Source organism: Saccopteryx bilineata, chromosome 5 (assembly GCF_036850765.1).
Source record: "Saccopteryx bilineata isolate mSacBil1 chromosome 5, mSacBil1_pri_phased_curated, whole genome shotgun sequence".
NCBI lineage: Eukaryota > Metazoa > Chordata > Mammalia > Chiroptera > Emballonuridae > Saccopteryx > Saccopteryx bilineata.
In genome coordinates this window covers 53,915,690-53,933,253 of record NC_089494.1, presented here as the reverse complement: position 1 = coordinate 53,933,253, position 17,564 = coordinate 53,915,690, and the positions used below count along the sequence as shown (strand labels likewise).

Genomic DNA, 17,564 nt, shown 5'->3' with positions numbered 1-17,564 from the left:
AGAAAGAGAGGGGAGAAGGCTAGTTTCAGATCAGTGCATAATTCTGAAGAATACTAATATCTCAGATTACAATGTCCAATATAATCTTCTTGGTAGTCCCCTCCATTTACCAGTCCTGGAAATCTTTAATTCAAAGGACTTCACCTGCTCTGGTATTATGCAGTTGGATCTGCTAGGGGATAGACATGGGGGAAAGAGCAGGGGCTTCTTGATCTAATCTCTGGATCACCCACAAGCATAATGCACACACATTTACAGACATGTGCACATACTATCATACCTGTGCACACATGCACAAAAATGTATATTACCATGTAAAAATCTTTCTACCTCTCAGTTTAAGCCATTTCCCCACTGACTAAGAGAGGTCAGTTCATGTAATACTTACTCTGTTCTTGAAACACTGTGGTTATTATACTCAATGGTAGAAAATAGAACTTTAAAAGCACACAAACAGATTGACTCTTTTGATAAGCCTTTGGAAATGGATAGAAAATGCCAACTTTGGTGCTTCCAGAGCAGATGAATATAATCACTTAGAAAATTTCCACTGTTTATCTTGTTGTATTTTAACTGAGGTTACTTTGTACTTTTTAGGATGTAAAGAGTCAAAACTGTATATTTATATAGGTAAAGGACTTCCTTCTAATTTGTATTTATAACTCAAGAAACACCAGGTTGAAGTTGTTGAACTGCTGCTTTCATGGTGGGTGGTATTATGGATATAACTGTTAACTTTTCTCTTCTCTTTCTTCTCTTCTCTTCTCTTCCTTCTCTTTCTCCCTTCTCCCCCCTTTCTTCTCCTCCTCCTCCTCCTCCCCCTCCTCCTCTTCCTCCTCTTCCTCCTCCTCCTCTTCCTCCTCCTCCTCCTCCTCTCCTCCTCCTCCTCCTCCTCCTCCTCCTCCTCCTCCTCCTCCTCCTCCTCCTCCTCCTCCTCCTTCTTCTTCTTCTTCTTCTTCTTCTTCTTCTTCTTGATGGGCCAATGTGCTCTGCCCATCTGGGGCCATGCTCGCAACCAAGCTATTTTTTAACACCTGAGAAAAAGGCTCCATGGACTCATCCTCAGCACCCAGGGCCAGGTGCTCAAAACCAATTGAGCCATGGCTGTGGGAGGGGAAGAGAGAGAACGGGAGGGGGAGACATGGAGAAGCAGATGGTCACCTCTCCTGTGTGCCCTGACAGGGAATCAAACCAGGATATCCACACACTGAGCTGATGCTCTATCACTGAGCCAACTGGCCAGGACCTCTATTAACTCTTAAAACAAGTGACTATAGTCAGTAGAAATCTTTTTTTTATAAAGTTAATTTTAAGATCCTGGCCAGTTAGCTCAGTGGTAGAGTGTAGGCCTGGCGTGCGGGAGTCCTGGGTTTGATTACAGGCCAGGGCACACAGGAGAAGCACCCATCTGCTTCTCCATTCCTCCCCCTCTCCTTCCTCTCTGTCTCTGTCTTCCCCTCCTCCATTGGAGCAAGGTTTCCCCGGGCGCTGAGGATGGCTTTGTGGTCTCTGCCTCAGGCCCTAGAATGGCTCTGATTGCGCAGAGCGATGCCCCAGATGGGCAGAGCATCGCCCCCTGGTGGGCATGCCAGGTGGATCCTGGTCGGGCGCATGTGGGAGTCTGTCTGACCACCTCCCCGTTTCCAACTTCAGAAAAATACAAAAAAATAAAATAAAAATTAATTTTAACTTTGAATGATCTCTGTTGTAGAGCCTTATTGTTAGATACTTTACCAAGTAAGAAAATACCTGCCTATCTTTATATTATATTTTTATTTGTCCTATTTTAACTAATATAGTCTGAACTAGAATAGACCTTAGAGATCATCTAATACAAATAAACTATACAGAGGAAGACATTACATGTTATATATCTAACAAAAATAGTTTTTATGGAGTACTACACAAAGACGTAAAACTATGCTTACCAAAAACATACCATATTTTTTGCTCCATAAGACACATTTTTTTTTTTTACCCCAAAAGTGCAGGGGAAAATGCCTTTGCATCTTATGGAGCAAAAAAAATATGGTATTTTATTAAATATTTTAACACACCATTTGGTTCAGAATACTTTTCTTATTTTCCTCCTTAAAATCCTAGGTGTGTCTTATGGTCAGGTACGTCTTATGGAGCGAAAAATACAGTATATGTTTTTATACTGAAGAAATTTCACAAAAAAAATTTTAAAAATACTAATTAGAATTTTCAAGTTGATACTTGGTGATGAACAATATGTGTTATTTATTGACTTGCTCAATGAGAGGAGTGATATAACTTTATCACTTGGCATGATTTTGACTTTAACAGAAAATGCAACAAGAACCAGCTTAACAGTAAGGAAGATTTAACCAATATTAAAATGTTTTGAGTTAAGGTATTCTCAGAGTTGGCTAATCAGTGGTTCAGTTAATTCCTCAATGACTTAGGATCTATCCAACTTTTCATTTTGTCATCCTGAGTATCTAGGCTTGTCTGATTAAATATGGGACATCCAATTAAATTTGAATTTTAGTTATACATGGTATATCCCACACAATATTATTCATTACCTGAAATTTTAAATTTAATTGGGCCCCTGTATTACTATTTCCCAAGTCTGGGCAACTTATCAGCACCTTGGTTTGTCTTGGTAGGCTAGCTCCATTTATGGTTATGAGATAGCTGCCATATCTCTTAGTGTTAGGTGTAGATGCCATTATCCAGTAATATCAAAAGGATTCTGTTGGTAAAGAAGAGGGTGGAAGAGTGGTGTTTTGGTAGGTAAACTAAATGTAAGTCATTAAGGCAAATCTGAATTTTTGTTGACTAAAACATGATTTCCTCTAATATTTGCTAGTTAGTTTTATCATAGTTTGTAATTTATCGTGTCTTCCAATCCAAAGATAGAATTTTTTTCCAGAAAATTTTTTATTTTTATTTTTGAGGTTCTTCACTTTGTTAAAACTGGGAAAGTCTACATCACTGCATCTGAAATAAGTAAATAGTTTTTTATTGAGTATTCTGAACTGAGGGAAGAATATGGCTCACATTTCCCCTTTTCTACATTATTCTCAGGCCACAAATGCCAGGTTCTCTATGTTTGAGGCTGCTGGTTCTTTTCTCCTCCTTTATATTCGTTCATATTACTTAGGGCCAAATTGAACCTTCATTTCCGGTGTTCCCTTCCTCCCTCCACCCTCCCACCTTTCGAACCTTTATCCATGCTCTTAGGGCCCTATCTGTACTTAAATGATAATGGTTTTATATGGGCCAGATAAACTAATCTGTGTTAATATTTACTTTGCTAATGTGCTGGACCTCTGAGGTAATTCAAGGCTTTAATCATTTCAAAAATTCAACCCCTTTAAAAAGCTCTTCAGCAGTGCTGCCCATTTAAGGCATCTTAGTGGTATGGGCACTGATAACAAAGCTTTATGGCTCCACTGCCTCCTGCTTTCTCATCTTATGTCATCTTTCACTCCTTCATTAAACTCACATTGCCTACCACTGGTTTCTGTAGTTGTTTTCTCCACCCCACTTCCTGTCTCATCTTGAGTGATTCATAAGTGACTTCAGTATTTATAGAGATGCCCCACCCAGCACCCTAGACTCACCATTTCTTGACCTCTTCTGCTGCACAAGCCTTTAAGTTTTAGACTTCAGTGATCTACTACCAGCGCCGCACCCCAGTGCCGCCTCGTCATCCAGCAACTCCTCACCTCTCTTAATTACACTCATCATCATACTGACTTAATATGAATTCCTACTCCTTTCAACTCTTTTTTTTTTTTTGTATTTTTTTGAAGCTGGAAACGGGGAGAGACAGTCAGACAGACTCCCACATGCGCCCGACTGGGATCCACCTGGCACGCCCACCAGGGGCGACACTCTGCCCACCAGGGGGCGATGCTCTGCCCCTCCGGGCGTTGCTCTGCCACAACCAGAGCCACTCTAGAGCCTGGGGCAGAGGCCAAGGAGCCATCCCCAGCGCCCGGGCCATCTTTGCTCAAATGGAGCCTTGGCTGTGGGAGGGGAAGAGAGAGACAGAGAGGAAGGAGGGGGGGGTGGAGAAGCAAATGGGCGCTTCTCCTATGTGCCCTGGCCAGGAATCGAACCCGGGTCCCCCGCACGCCAGGCCGACGCTCTACCGCTGAGCCAAGGAGCCAGGGCTCAACTCTCTCTTTTCCTTACTTCTGTCAAACTGTTCTTGGACTTCCCAAGGAACATGAAACTTTAGGAAAATAGCAAACATTCAAGTCTTCTACAGGCTGCTTACTTTCTTCCCGCGCTTCCTCTTCCATCTAGCCAGAAATCCATGGTTTAGCTCATTAACTAATCCCTTAACTTCTATCACACTCAACCTCTGAACTCCTATCCTGGATGAACCTAAAATTTTTTCTTTTGAAATTCAATATTTATGCACCTAAACCTGCTAAAATAAAGTCATAGAGCATTGTTATCAGTGTTGTGAAGTGGTTAAGAGCATGGACTCCAGAGTCAGACCACTGATGCTCAGTTCCTGGCTCTTCCATTTACTTAGCTGGGTGCCTTTAGGAAAACAGCCTGACCACTTTGTGTCTCAATTTTCTTCATCTGCAAAAAGGGAATAATAATCAAGCATCTCTCATAGGTATATTGGGATGAATAAGTGAGCTAATATTTACAAGATGTCTATAGGCGTATATAGTTGACAAACAAATATTTTACTTCTCCCTTGGACCTTTGTTTCCATTTTTAACAACAGCTATTCTAAACTTTTATTCTTTTCATTCTCCAAACAGCTCAGTTTTTATCATTTCAGCGGACAACCAGGCCTGATTTTCTGAGTTCATATAGGACATTAGGTGTGAACTCCTTTTTTTTGTTTTAATTTATTGATTTTAGCAAGAGAGAAGAAGGGAGAGGGAGAGAGGGAGAAAGGGAGAAAGGGAGAAAGGGAGGGAGAGACAGAGAGAGAGAGAGAACTGTTTCTGTATGTGCCCTGATTAAGGATCAAACTGGTAACCTCTGCACTTCGGGACAATGCTCCAACCAACGGAGCTATCCCACCAGGACATGAACTCCTTCTAATTATTCCCCCTGAAAATTTAACTACATTGTTGCATTTCTATCTTCTTCCCATCTAAGAGAAATAAATGACATTATAAAATATAAGATCAAGAAAGAAACAAGAATAGTCGATCCTAACAAAAGCTATAAGGATACCTATATAGTAAGGAGTGAAAAGCATCCACTGGGTTTGACATTTTAGAGGTCTTTGATGACTATTACCTTAAAAGATTTAGTTTAGAATAGCTTTCTTGGGAAATATGAAAAGGGTTGACCAAGTTCATATAAAAAGATGGCTGTCTGGTATTAATGATCCCTCCATACACACAGGCACATGCCACTACATAGTTAAGCCAAACTTTTATCTAGAGTTCCAGCTCTGTAGTTTATTTCTGAGTGCTTGTAGAGCCCATAGCCATGGCCACCATCACAGTCACCTGGCCCACACAGGTTCCCATTTATTTTGGATCAGTAATGAATCAATGGATCCAAGAACTGATGGGCCATCCTTTATTCCTGCTTGCAACCGGCAGGTGAGAAAATACACACAGCAGGAAAACACTTTCCTTTCCATTCAGGGCTCCCAAAGCCACTGACTTTCTCCAATTTTTCCTAGAATTAAAGGCCTCACCAGGCTCACTCAGCACCCTCTGCATGCCTCCATTTTGGCTGCCTCCTCCCTTCCAACCACGTGGCCTCTCTCTCCTAAAACAGTGTGGGCTCCTCCCCTCTTTGCAACAATGTAGTCCAGGGGTAGTCAACCTTTTTATATCTACCACCCACTTTTGTATCTCTGTTAGTAGTAAAATTTTCTAACCACCCACTGGTTCCACAGTAATGGTGATTTATAAAGTAGGGAAGTAACTTTACTTTATAAAATTTATAAAGCAGAGTTACAGCAAGTTAAAGCATATAATAATAATTACTTACTAAGTACTTTATGTCGGGTTTTCACTAAGTTTGGCAGAATAAATCTTTATAAAACAACTTACTATAGTTAAATCTATCTTTTTATTTATACTTTGGTTGCTCCGCTACTGCCTACCATGAAAGTTGGAATGCCCACAACTGGGCAGTAGGGACCAGGTTGACTACTACTGATGTAGTCTCTCCTAAAATGGTCTCCTAGCTCCTCCTTTTAAAACTTTTCTGCACAAAAGCCCTCCCCCGGCACATATTAGCATAACCAAGCCCCTTCCCAAGCAGGAAGGTAATTAATATTTTCACCTGGGTGCTGGCCATTTACGTGGGCAGCGCCATCTTTAACAAAGTGAGCATAAAAATTAGTTTATAAACTTATCTGCCCAATAGTGTTTAAAACTACATTTCCACCAGTGTGTCATATAAGCACCTCATATCCAAGAAGTCCAAAAATAAACTCATTTCTGTTCTTTGCTCATTTTCTTTACTCTCAAATTAATATCAAACACCCAATTCTTCTATATTCTCTCTCCTGTTGAATGACACCAATACCTACCCATTCATTAAAGTGGAAAACATACCTTGGGGATGATCTGTTTCTTCCTCTACACCCATCTCTCAATCTGTCAAATCTGATTGTAGCCCCTATCTCCACTGCTCTAACTCACTGGAGTCTTTATCAGCCTCCTTCTCTATACTAATAAGCCTCCTAATCAGTTCCCTTGCCTGAAGCCTTCCCATTCCCTACTCTTTCAACTATATAGTTACTAGTTAACTTTCAATAAAGCACTTGAGTTAAAAACTGAAAGCTGCTTACATTTTCCCACTGGCAATAGTACAGTCTCTTAGAATAGCACATCATGGCCTTTAAAATCTAGTTCTCACCTACCATTCCAGCCTCACTTTATGACAGTTCCCCACTTGGCTTAACATAATCAAACTGAAGTCCATTGCATGGGATCATGCACATACTTGCCACACTTCTTCTACCTCTGGAATAATTAACTAGAGCTTTCAAAGTTCAAATAACTTTTTCTCTTTAAATTATAAATACACTTTTTCAAAGTTTGGGAAATCAAAGGAAAAATGTAGCCAAACATTGCTATTATAACAGACTATTTTTATGCCCCCCCTAATATTCCTCTATGAATGTACATCTTTGTACAGTAAACATAATTTGCATGATATTCCAACATATTTTATTTAGCTGTTTCTCTCATGTTGCAGAGAAGAAATATAAAAAATTACAAAGTATTATTTTGAGAAAAAGAAAAGAATTAAAGAAGGAACAGAAAACAAGGGTGGAGACAAAACAGAGTCATGAATAAGGTTTAAGATGCATACCATGATGATCTACTCATCAGCATGATGAGCCACACATTTGGCTCTCAATTTTCTAGTAACCAATGCAAAAAACAGAAACTTTGTCAGTTATCCAAGTCCCAGTGCTCTCAAGATTAAAAAAAAAAATCCCAGTAATCTAGACTCTTCTTGGAAAACATATCGTAAAAAAATATTTCTTCTAAAGAGAATACGGGATGATAAACTTAACTTTTGGGAAGATTTCTTATCAGAGACAGTGCGTATCAATTTATGTCTTCACTCACACTGAAAAATCAACAGAGATGGACACCACTGCACAAGTCACAGAGTGATTTTGTAAAAACCATCCTTCTGGAAATCATGTGACACTATCAAGGCACCCCGCTCCTCGCACAACTCCTTGAAATCATGCTTAAATGCTAATATATTAATATACTCACATATAATGTATATTAGTCATGGTAATGGCTGAGTTTTTTATCCTTAAGAAGAACTTTCTGTATGTTCTCTTCAAGGTTGAGTTTTAAATAATCCTTACGTTAAATTTTAAAACTTCAGGTCCCATTGTGGGCAATTGAGGCTTGCTGGAAAGACCAGATTTTAGGATGAGAAGTAAAAATTGTTTTTGGAAAGTGCTCTGAGTACAAGAATGTGGCTGGGCCAGGTATGTCTCTCCGTAGCTCTAAGTTGCTCTGGAAAAAATGGGCATGCCTCAGCACTTGATCATCCTGATATGTAATCTGTATCATGGACAGAAAGCCACTGTCAAACAGAATATGGAAGGACAGAATGACTTTCTATAGGCAAAGGTTTTAAGGTAAGGGTACATTTTATGTCCCTATTTGCTAAATCTGTATGCAGAACAAATTATATAAAAAACTGGCTAGACTAAAGGAAGGAGGGGTGAAAATTGGTAAAAGAAATATCAATAACTTAAGGTATGCAGATGGTACCATCATATTGGCAGAAAATAACAATAGTTTGAAGTGGTTTTTGATGAAAATGTAAGAAGAAAGTACCAAAGCAGGATTGCATCTGGATGTCAAGACAAAAATCATGACTGCAGAGAAATATACAATGTTTACATAACAATGGAAACATAAAATTTGTTAAAGATTTTGTTTACCTTGGTTGAGTCGTCAGTTCAAATGGAGACTGCAGCTGAGAAACAAAGAGAAGACTGAGACTCGAAAGGGTAGCAATAGAAGAATTAGGAGAGATCATCAAGAATGAAGATGTGTCATTAGAGACCACAGCTAAAATAATTTACACCCTTGTATTTATTCCCCATGACTATGTATGAATGTGAAAGTTGAACAGTAAAAAGGCTGACAAATAGAAAAAAAATCATGTGAAATACAGTGTTGGATGAGAGAGCCCTGTGGATACCCTGGTTGCCAGAAAGGTGAACAAGTAGGTCCTAGAGCACAATTCACTTGAAACCACTAGGGACAGAAAAGACGAAACTGAAGCTGTACTGTGTTGGGCACATCATAAGAAGGCAGGATCCTTTGGGGAAAACAACAAGGCTGGGAAAAATAGAAGGTAGCAGGAAAAGAGAAAAACCTAATATGAGATGGATCGACTCTATAAAGGAAGCCACAGGCATGAGTCTATAGGAGCTGAGCAGCACTGTTGAGGACTGACATTCAGAGGGTTGCCAGGAGTCAGAACAGACTCAACTGACGTGGAACACAGAAGAAGCCTGGCTACTTAAATCTTTGTTTTCATAGTCTCTTTGAGGTTTTCATATTTGATAAACTAGAAGTAGTTTTTTGAGCTTTGCTTTTATGAGTATTTGTAGGGCTATTGAGATATGGATTCTTGTCCCTAACTAATTCTGTCACTTAAGTAGATGGCTGGCCTTAGGCAGGCTCCTTAAAGTTTCTGAGCTCAGTTTCCAGCCTTGTAAAATGAGGATACTGTAATAATTAATCGCTTTCCTAGGCCTCCTCCTACGCATAAGTCACACTGACCCTCACGTCAGCCATATGTGAAGAATCCGCTCAGTCAGGGAAGAGTGATTACTAATGTTTCTTAACAGTGGACCAGGAGTACTCTGAGATAGTCACAGATCTTAGGTAAGAGCATGGGCTTTGCAGGTTACTAGTCCTGTTTCACTCTGCAACTTACAAGTATGTGTCTCGGGGCAAGTATTATCCTTATGAAGCTCAATTTCCCTATCCGTAAGGTGAGAATAATACAAGCCCTTATAGAATTGTATTGCATTAGACTCTGTAAAGTCCAGCTCTAAATACAGTTATCTGGCACACAACAAGTACTCAGTCAAAAGCATCTATTTTTAACATGATTTCCTTGAATCCATTGAAATAATTGCTCTTCTAACAGCATTTCTCCAAATTGCATATCAGCACTATTATAGGTACAGTATTTAAAGGTTTAAAGGTGCCAACTTGGGCTGATTTGTTTAGAAGAGAATTGGATAGACATGGGCTCAGACAGAGGATTTTTAAAAATAAACAAAACCACCTGTGTGCTGACCTTTACCCTAAGTTCTTTTACTTAATAGCAGTCTATTAATAAACACAACTTTAAGATGTTTGATTTGTACTAATATAATCAGGACAAATATGCTACTTAAGAGCAATAATAAACTTTCTTGCTCCACAGAAATCTTAATGGAGGTTTGCTTCACCTTTCTGCCTGTTTTGAAACAAGATGGTGGGGAAGTTCTTAGTTATGAGTTCTCATCAATAGATATTTAATTCTTTTAACTTTTGACCATGTGGAGGTTATTTTAAAATACAACTAAGTGTAATAAGGTAAGTCTTAAAGGCTGTATAAGCACTGTATTTTATAATTTGAAAACAATTGCTTAACCAGTAAAGAAAAAAAAAATTTCCTCCAAATGTGGAACACCAGAGTTCTTCGTATGCTCTCACCTACAATGAGGGAAAAATGTGTTTATTATGACCCTACTGCTTCCACAGCCAAATTAACTTTCAGACACCAATATTCTGTTTAACCAATAATTGTCACCATGCCTTGTGGAAACTGATAATTTGAAGGGAGTTCAAGGAGAATACTTGCACAAAAACATCTATTAAAACCTAGTGCATCCCCACAGCTTGATGATAGACCCTTTGTGAACAGGGAACATATAATTATAGAGCCCCTTACAGGGTGTATTATTTAGCCCATAGTATCTGTTTGGGTTAAAGGTGACTTTCAAAGACTATCACATTTTATAGCAAAAGAGTTCTGAATTAGCATTATACATTTAAGAATGTCTCCATCTTTATTTCAGTTTACTCCTCGTTCATGAGATGTGAACCGCAACTGATTCCTAGCAAGTTGTAGAAGAGTGATAACTTATATTTCTGCTAGAAAGTTCTGTGTAGGATAAAGGGTGAGTAATATGTTCTATAGATATGTAATTAAGAATCTACATTAATTCATCAATCTTGAATATCTGCATGTTAAATATCCAAAATTTATCAAGCCATTGTATAGACTTTATTATATCAGTTCAATTTTTAAAGTTTCTTAGGAACTGGCTTATATTCTGGCTTATAGCTCGCTCTCTTTCTTTTAACATTTTGTTTGATTAACTCTCATGGAACTCTATTTTAAAATCAATTTTAAAGAGCTGCATACTGAATTTATAACAACTTTTAAAAAAATTGGTTATAAGTATTATTAATTTTCAAAATTGATTTAATCAGAAAATATTAAGTGGATGCATTTCATAGCTTCTGAATTAAAGAATGACAAAAAAAGGGGGGATTTAAAACTGTTGCTAAATGACATGAGATCTAGTTTTGTTCCTATCACAGTGCTGGTTGAAATAGGGTATCCCTGTTTTGAAGTCCTACCTGCTCAATCTAGCACTTCTTGGTTAGTGATGGTAAAAGAAATTGGTAGAGTTGAATGTAAAGAACAGCCAAAAATGGTTTAGAAGAATTCTCTCTGCATTTGGCAGAAACCCTGCTCTCTCCCCATTTTGTCCACCTTCAAACTTGCCAACGCTTGTTCACTTTGGCTTTATTTTAAAAATGCATTTCTGGTGAGTGAGGAAAGGTTTTGTACTGTGTTTACAATGACTCACCCAAAATAACTCCATTCAACTTGTAAATGGTCCTGTTCTGAATGCAGATTGTGTTTGTTCTGAGATGGGCATGAAGGAGCTGCAGAAGGGAGATTAGAGAAGGGAAATGTGATGGGAGAGGCCAGTGTGGTTCAGGCACATAGCGGAGTTATTTTTTAAAAAGACATTGTGTGTTACGTATGCATGTGTGTACCTTTCCAAGAACCATTTATAAGGTCTGCATCAACTTAAAGCTTTTAAAGATACATTATATTAGATAGATATATGATTTATCTAGTCACTAGCTTCTTTTTTTCTGATCCTCATAAAATGTAGGATTTATTTCCATGTAAATATGTAATTCCAAAGATATGCATGGTGAAATGATAAAAATGTAATAGTTCTAAATGGCTTCCTATGGAAATAATCACAAATGTAATATGATACCAGAGATAATCTTAAATTAGGAAAAAGATGTGTCTCAATAAATTGATCACATAATAGGACAGTGTTAAAACTGAGAAATGCATCCTAACGTTTTGTTGTGCACTGTGGAAAAATGTCTACTCTCAAATGGCATAGATTGAGCACTTGATAGCGACAGATATACCTTTTTAAAAGCTTTTATAATTAAAAATGTCAGAGATCTTTAAAAGCAGTATTTCAGAATAGGACTAATAAAAAGAAAAAAGGACTGACCTAATCTTGAGCATTAAGACTTCACAGCTGAATTAAAAGCATTTTGGCATTCCTATGGCATAACTATGTCCAGTTATGAGGATTTCAAAACCTCTTTTGAGTTGTTTCATTAATTGATTGAAAGAGACCAAATAGAGCTTACTCTGTTATATAATCTTGCTTCATGCCATTGTTGATGAAGAATAGATGAGCCATTCTTACCTGTTGCTCAGAAACACCAAAGAATTGAGCCGCTGAAAAGAAAACAAGCTCTCCACAAGGTCTAACCACGGAGAGAGTAAATTTCGCATAATGTGGCAAACTGAAGAGATTATGATCTATGAACAATGATAAAATTACAAGTTTTCAACACGCACAAAATCAGAGAGTATATAAACTTACCCAGACTATGTAAATAATCTTCCAGGTAAAGTTCCTGTGGTACTGACATCTGTTTCCCCTAGTATGTACTTGGGAAAGTAAGGGAAATCAAAATACCAGATTGTTATGCTGTGTTATTGCTTCCTTATGAGGACAATGAACTAAGATAATAACCCTTGGATTTTGCTAATGTGAAATAATAAATAATAGGTGCAATTATAGACCTTAAATATGCAATTTTATTACTTTAAAGTATATACAAAAATCAAAAATATTTTAATGATTAATAATCACTTAAAAGTATATCAAAAAACCAAAGTCAAACCAGTTTTCCTCATAGTTCAAGTATATGATTTGTAAATAAATCTTTTAAAGTTTTTGAAGAATTCACTTGCTGAGTAACATTTTCTTTTCATTCTCTTTTATCCTATGGCAAATTATTCCACTGTTATCCCTGGAAATGTTAATAGTGATACTAAAAGGCCCTAAAGATTTCATGTTGAAATGAATTTTGCAAATAATGCGTTAAAATTAAACCTTTTGGATTTCTCAAGTCTTTGACATTTTCATTATGACTAGCTTGGGGTAGGAGAAGATGAGGATATAACATGAAGCACTTTCCAAACTTGTTTCATATAGAATTTTTCTCTCTACATAATCTTATTGAAATATATAATGCTACTGTTTATTTAATCTGCAATTCTATTGCACTTACCTTACCTTATACCTTCCTGCTTCCCTTTGTCTTAATAAAGCGTGACAATTTGGTAAACTGCATCGCTACCACTTTCTGATCAGATTCTGAATTATATTAAGATTTTGATGCACAAAATAAAATTTTGATTTCATGAATGTTATTGAAGAAACAGTATCATTTTTTTTATTTTTCTTTTTTTTTTCATTTTTCTGAAGCTGGAAACGGGGAGAGACAGTCAGACAGACTCCCGCATGCGCCCGACCGGGATCCACCCGGCACGCCCACCAGGGGCGATGCTCTGCCCACCAGGGGGCGATGCTCTGCCCATCCTGGGCGTCGCCATGTTGGGACCAGAGCCACTCTAGCGCCTGGGGCAGAAGCCACAGAGCCATCCCCAGCGCCCGGGCCATCTTTGCTCCAATGGAGCCTTGGCTGCAGGAGGGGAAGAGAGAGACAGAGAGGAAAGCGCGGCGGAGGGGTGGAGAAGCAAATGGGTGCTTCTCCTGTGTGCCCTGGCCGGGAATCGAACCCGGGTCCTCCGCACGCTAGGCCGACGCTCTACCACTGAGCCAACCGGCCAGGGCAGTATCATAACTAGAACCAAAATGTTTTAACTTACCTAATAGTAAATCTTGTCTTATAATCTTGAGTTATGTGTTAAAATCTGGTAAAGCAAACAAAAACTAAATTAAACTGAGTGTAGTGTTTAAGTTTTTTTTAATTATTGATTTTTAGAGAGAGAGACAAACAGGGAGAGAGAAAGAGGGAGGAGAGTGAGAAGCATCAACTTATAATTGCTTCACTTTAATTGTTCATTGATTGCTTCCTCTATGTGCCTTGATGGGGGGGGGGGAGATTAAAGCTGAGCCAGTGACCCCTTGCTCAAGCCAGTGACCTTGGGCTCAATCAAGCCAGCTACCGTGTGCTCAAGCTGGCATACCGTGTGCTCAAGCCAATGAGCCCATGCTCAAGGTGGTGACCTAGGGATTTCTAACTGGGGTCTTCAGCATCCAGGGTCAACACTATCTACTGCACCACCCTGGTTAGACATATTTCAGTTTTGAAATAAGCTTTTCCATTTAAATCTTTCTAATTAGAGTATGTTTTCTGTCCTAACCTGAGTTTATGGCATTTTAAAAATTTATTTGCTTGAGCATGAAGATAGTTGCCATTTATTAGTATAAGAATACTCTCCCCATATGAAATTGATTTTTGCCTTCTGCAGTATAATAATTCCAGTAGCTATACTGAGCACCGACTTTATTCCATGCCAAGGGAAGGTCCTTGTTTTCATGATTGCTGTGCTATTTCACAAATGAGAAACATGATGCCCAGAGATATTAGCTGTCTTATCCTAAGTCATACAACTAGAGATACAAAAACAGATCTAAAACTTCAGTCTGACACCAAAGACCCTGCTGTTTCTACTATGTCATGTTGGATGAAATTATCCACATGTAAAATAAATCTATTTCTTCCTTTGTCTTGTAAGCATCAGTGACTTGGGTATTATCCTTTATGCAGAGCTTCTGCAATGTGGATTTGCAGTTGGTCTACAATATAGTACTTGTTTAGAAAAAAAAAAAGTCCTTGAAGAAGGAAACAGCTAGACTCTCCTCATGTGTGGTATGGTATTCATTATTGAATACATGAAACACATTAAGCATTTCTGAAAAATCTAAAAGTTGAGAAGACAGTTATAACCCCTTACTTTTTTGAAATAGCTTGCCATTTTAAGGATTTCCTTCTCTATTATTTCTGTAGTACTTAATATTTTGCATTAAAAATTATAATGTAGAAGAAAAATTGGAGATTCAATAATTCCTGTTAGCTTCTGGCAATTTTTTCTTTCTTTATTATTTGACTCTTATGATTTGATTTTTAAATATAAAATATGGTTCATTATTGCTTTTCTCAAAAATTCTTTGTTGTATAATTGAAAGACAAGATAACCTGGACTTGTTGATCTTTGAATATATGTAACCTGATTTATTGATGTAGCCCCATTAAAAAAATAAAATTATAATTAAAAAAAAACTTTGTTGTTTCTCTAAAGCTGTTTAAACAACAAAACTAAATAAGAGATTGATAAGTCTTAGAGAAACAACATGAAGCAAGTATTTTATCCATTCTACTGTCCATTCTAAAGAACAGAAAAAATTTGAAAATTTACTTCAAAAGAACTCGTTGTAGGATTCACACTGTACTAAAAGTGTAAGGAGTGCAGGAAGAATACTGAGAAACGCTTTCTACTCTCCACAGTTTACAATTTGGCTGGGACATCAAACATCTCTCAGAGGTCAGTCATATTGTTTACTGCACAATTCAGTCCCCAAATAAATGAGATAGACATTCAGTTGTATACCAGGAAATTGTGGGAAAGATGTAATGGAGGAAAAGTTCTGGCTCAGTCAGATCCTGAAGATCATGGAAGTATTGGACAGAAAGGACAGGAATGAATTGAGAAGTGAGGATCGAGTCAGCAACAGCCTGTGGAGATGATGGAATTGAAGTGGGCAGTGGCACCTGGGCAGCGTGGGGTCCTCCAGGACTCTGAATGAAACCCAAGACAGTGTATTTTGTTCTCTGTGGGTTTTGACCAGAATCTTTGAGTACCTCCTCCCTCACTTTCTCTCCTTACCTTTCCTAGAGCAGCTAGACTGACCAAAATAGGAGGACCATTAAACTATTAGCTGCTTTTGGTATAAGACTCTTGAAGTCTGAAAAGTCTTTAAAATTAGAAGAAAAAAGTAATAGTGAAATTTCAAACCAATAAGATAAAAGTGGCTCCTTTAATATTTCGTAGAATACATGAGGCCCAGAATTTTAAGATGGTTATGGAAAGTTAGTCTGGATTTTATAATTTTATAGATACTGGCAACCCATAAATTCATGCCTGGTTTTTGAATTGGATTTTACAGTCTTCCTGCTGAAAATTTTAAAAATAAAAAAAGGAACTGCTCAAACTCATTTGAAAAATAGTTCTGAACCTTGACATCATTTGTTTCTTGTAGCATCTTGTTGTACCAAAATCCAAGCACGTTTCTCTAGAGATTCCTTGCTCAATTTTTCTTTCCTTCTCTATGTCCAACTTCAATATGGAATATCCAGTTAAATATTTTCTCAATTCATTTGCATACATAACACAACCATCATAAATAACTTCCTTATGCATGAATGTAGCACTCCATGAAGCACAATCTTTTCCAGGTTTGACATTTTGACCAGAGGAGGACTCGCCTCTTTTTTTCATCTTTATCCACAGTCCCTTGAACACAATGCTTTGGAACTCCTCGAATAACTTTCAGGGAGCCCAAAGAGTCATTTATTTTAACGTGGTGAAAAGTCACTCCAGTGAGATGAGACCCAGTGTTTCCATACTTTCTGCTTTGTGGTACAGAAAAAGTTGCGAGGAAGAAAGCACTGCTAACAAATTAGCAAACATAATCTCGCCCCACAGTGGGGCTGCGACTCCCACTACAAAGCGCAGGGGCACCGGGGCGCCCCGCCCCCGCCCCCGCCGGAAGGGGGCGTAGCACGCCTCCAGGGGAGGGGCTCGCAGAAGCGCAGTTGCGACAGGGCCCCAGCCTGTCAGGCTGCGGCGGAGGCGGGAGGCCGCAGGCGGGAGAGGGGAGGTGGGGGTGAGAGGCGGGGCCAGGGGGCGGGAACAGGGAGTGGGGCCGGCTGGAGCTAGGCTTCCAGCAGCGCTCCTCCTTGGGGGCCACTTGCTCTCCCAGCGCCCTCCGCTGGCTTCACGTGAAGCGCTGGCCCTCCTCCTCCTTCCTCCCCTTCCTTCCCTTCCTCCCTCCCTCCCATCCCCTCCTCCCCCTCCCTCTCCTCCTCCTCCTCCTCCCCCTCTCCCTCTCCTCCTCCTTCCCCTCCTTCCTCTCCTCCTCCTCCCGCGCCCGCTGCCCCGGGCCCCTAGCCGGGCCGGGCCGGGCGCTGACAGCAGGGGCTGGGGGCTCTGCCTCTGCCTTGTCTCTCGCAGCCTCCGGCTGGGGCCGCTGAGCCCCCCGTGCGGCCATGGACCAGCCCCTGGGGGGGTCGGCGGAGGCGGAGGAGGAACTGGAGTGGCAAGTGGCTAGTCGCCGGAGGAAGGCCTGGGCCAAGTGCCGCGGGTCCTGGCAGGCGTCGGAGACCGAGGATCTGTCCACAGAGACGGCGACGACGCAGGAGGACGAGGAGGACGACGAGGAGGACCTCCCGTGCGCGAAGCTGACTGCAGCCGTGGGGAGAGGTCGGTGCGCCCCTGCGGCTGCGGCCCGAGGGGCCCTGGGGGACGTGCGGGTGGCGGGCCACTGCGAGTCTTGTACGCCTGGGGCGACTCCGGTAAATTGTGTAAGATCCTCCGGGGCTTGATAGGCCGAGGGGAAGGGAGACGCTTCGACCTTTAAACACGCGGGCTTGGCAGGGCGTCTCCTGGATCGGCGGAGACAGTCCGGTGCCGTCTGCTTTCTCTTCAGATGGACCCTAAGACATGTTGCC

The 17,564-nt window shown here is 39.9% G+C and overlaps 1 protein-coding gene and 1 long non-coding RNA gene across 3 annotated transcripts in view; both read left to right on the top strand.

The window, feature by feature from the left end:
* Positions 1-10,637, top strand: part of LOC136337515 (uncharacterized) — a 56,575-nt gene extending 45,938 nt beyond the window's left edge. Inside the window, exon 3 of the long non-coding RNA XR_010731846.1 lies at positions 10,544-10,637. This is a non-coding gene — a long non-coding RNA (uncharacterized lncRNA). The remainder of the gene's footprint in view (positions 1-10,543) is intronic.
* A 6,114-nt stretch (positions 10,638-16,751) lies between these two features.
* The window catches only part of ITPRID2 (ITPR interacting domain containing 2), a 38,810-nt gene continuing 37,997 nt past the window's right edge, over positions 16,752-17,564 (top strand). Inside the window, exon 1 of one of the 2 annotated variants that reach the window (XM_066278697.1) lies at positions 16,752-17,316. In XM_066278697.1, the coding sequence (XP_066134794.1) occupies positions 17,103-17,316 (214 nt within the window). In that variant the 5' untranslated portion in view covers positions 16,752-17,102. The remainder of the gene's footprint in view (positions 17,317-17,564) is intronic. The other variant, XM_066278696.1, reaches the window with a different exon arrangement.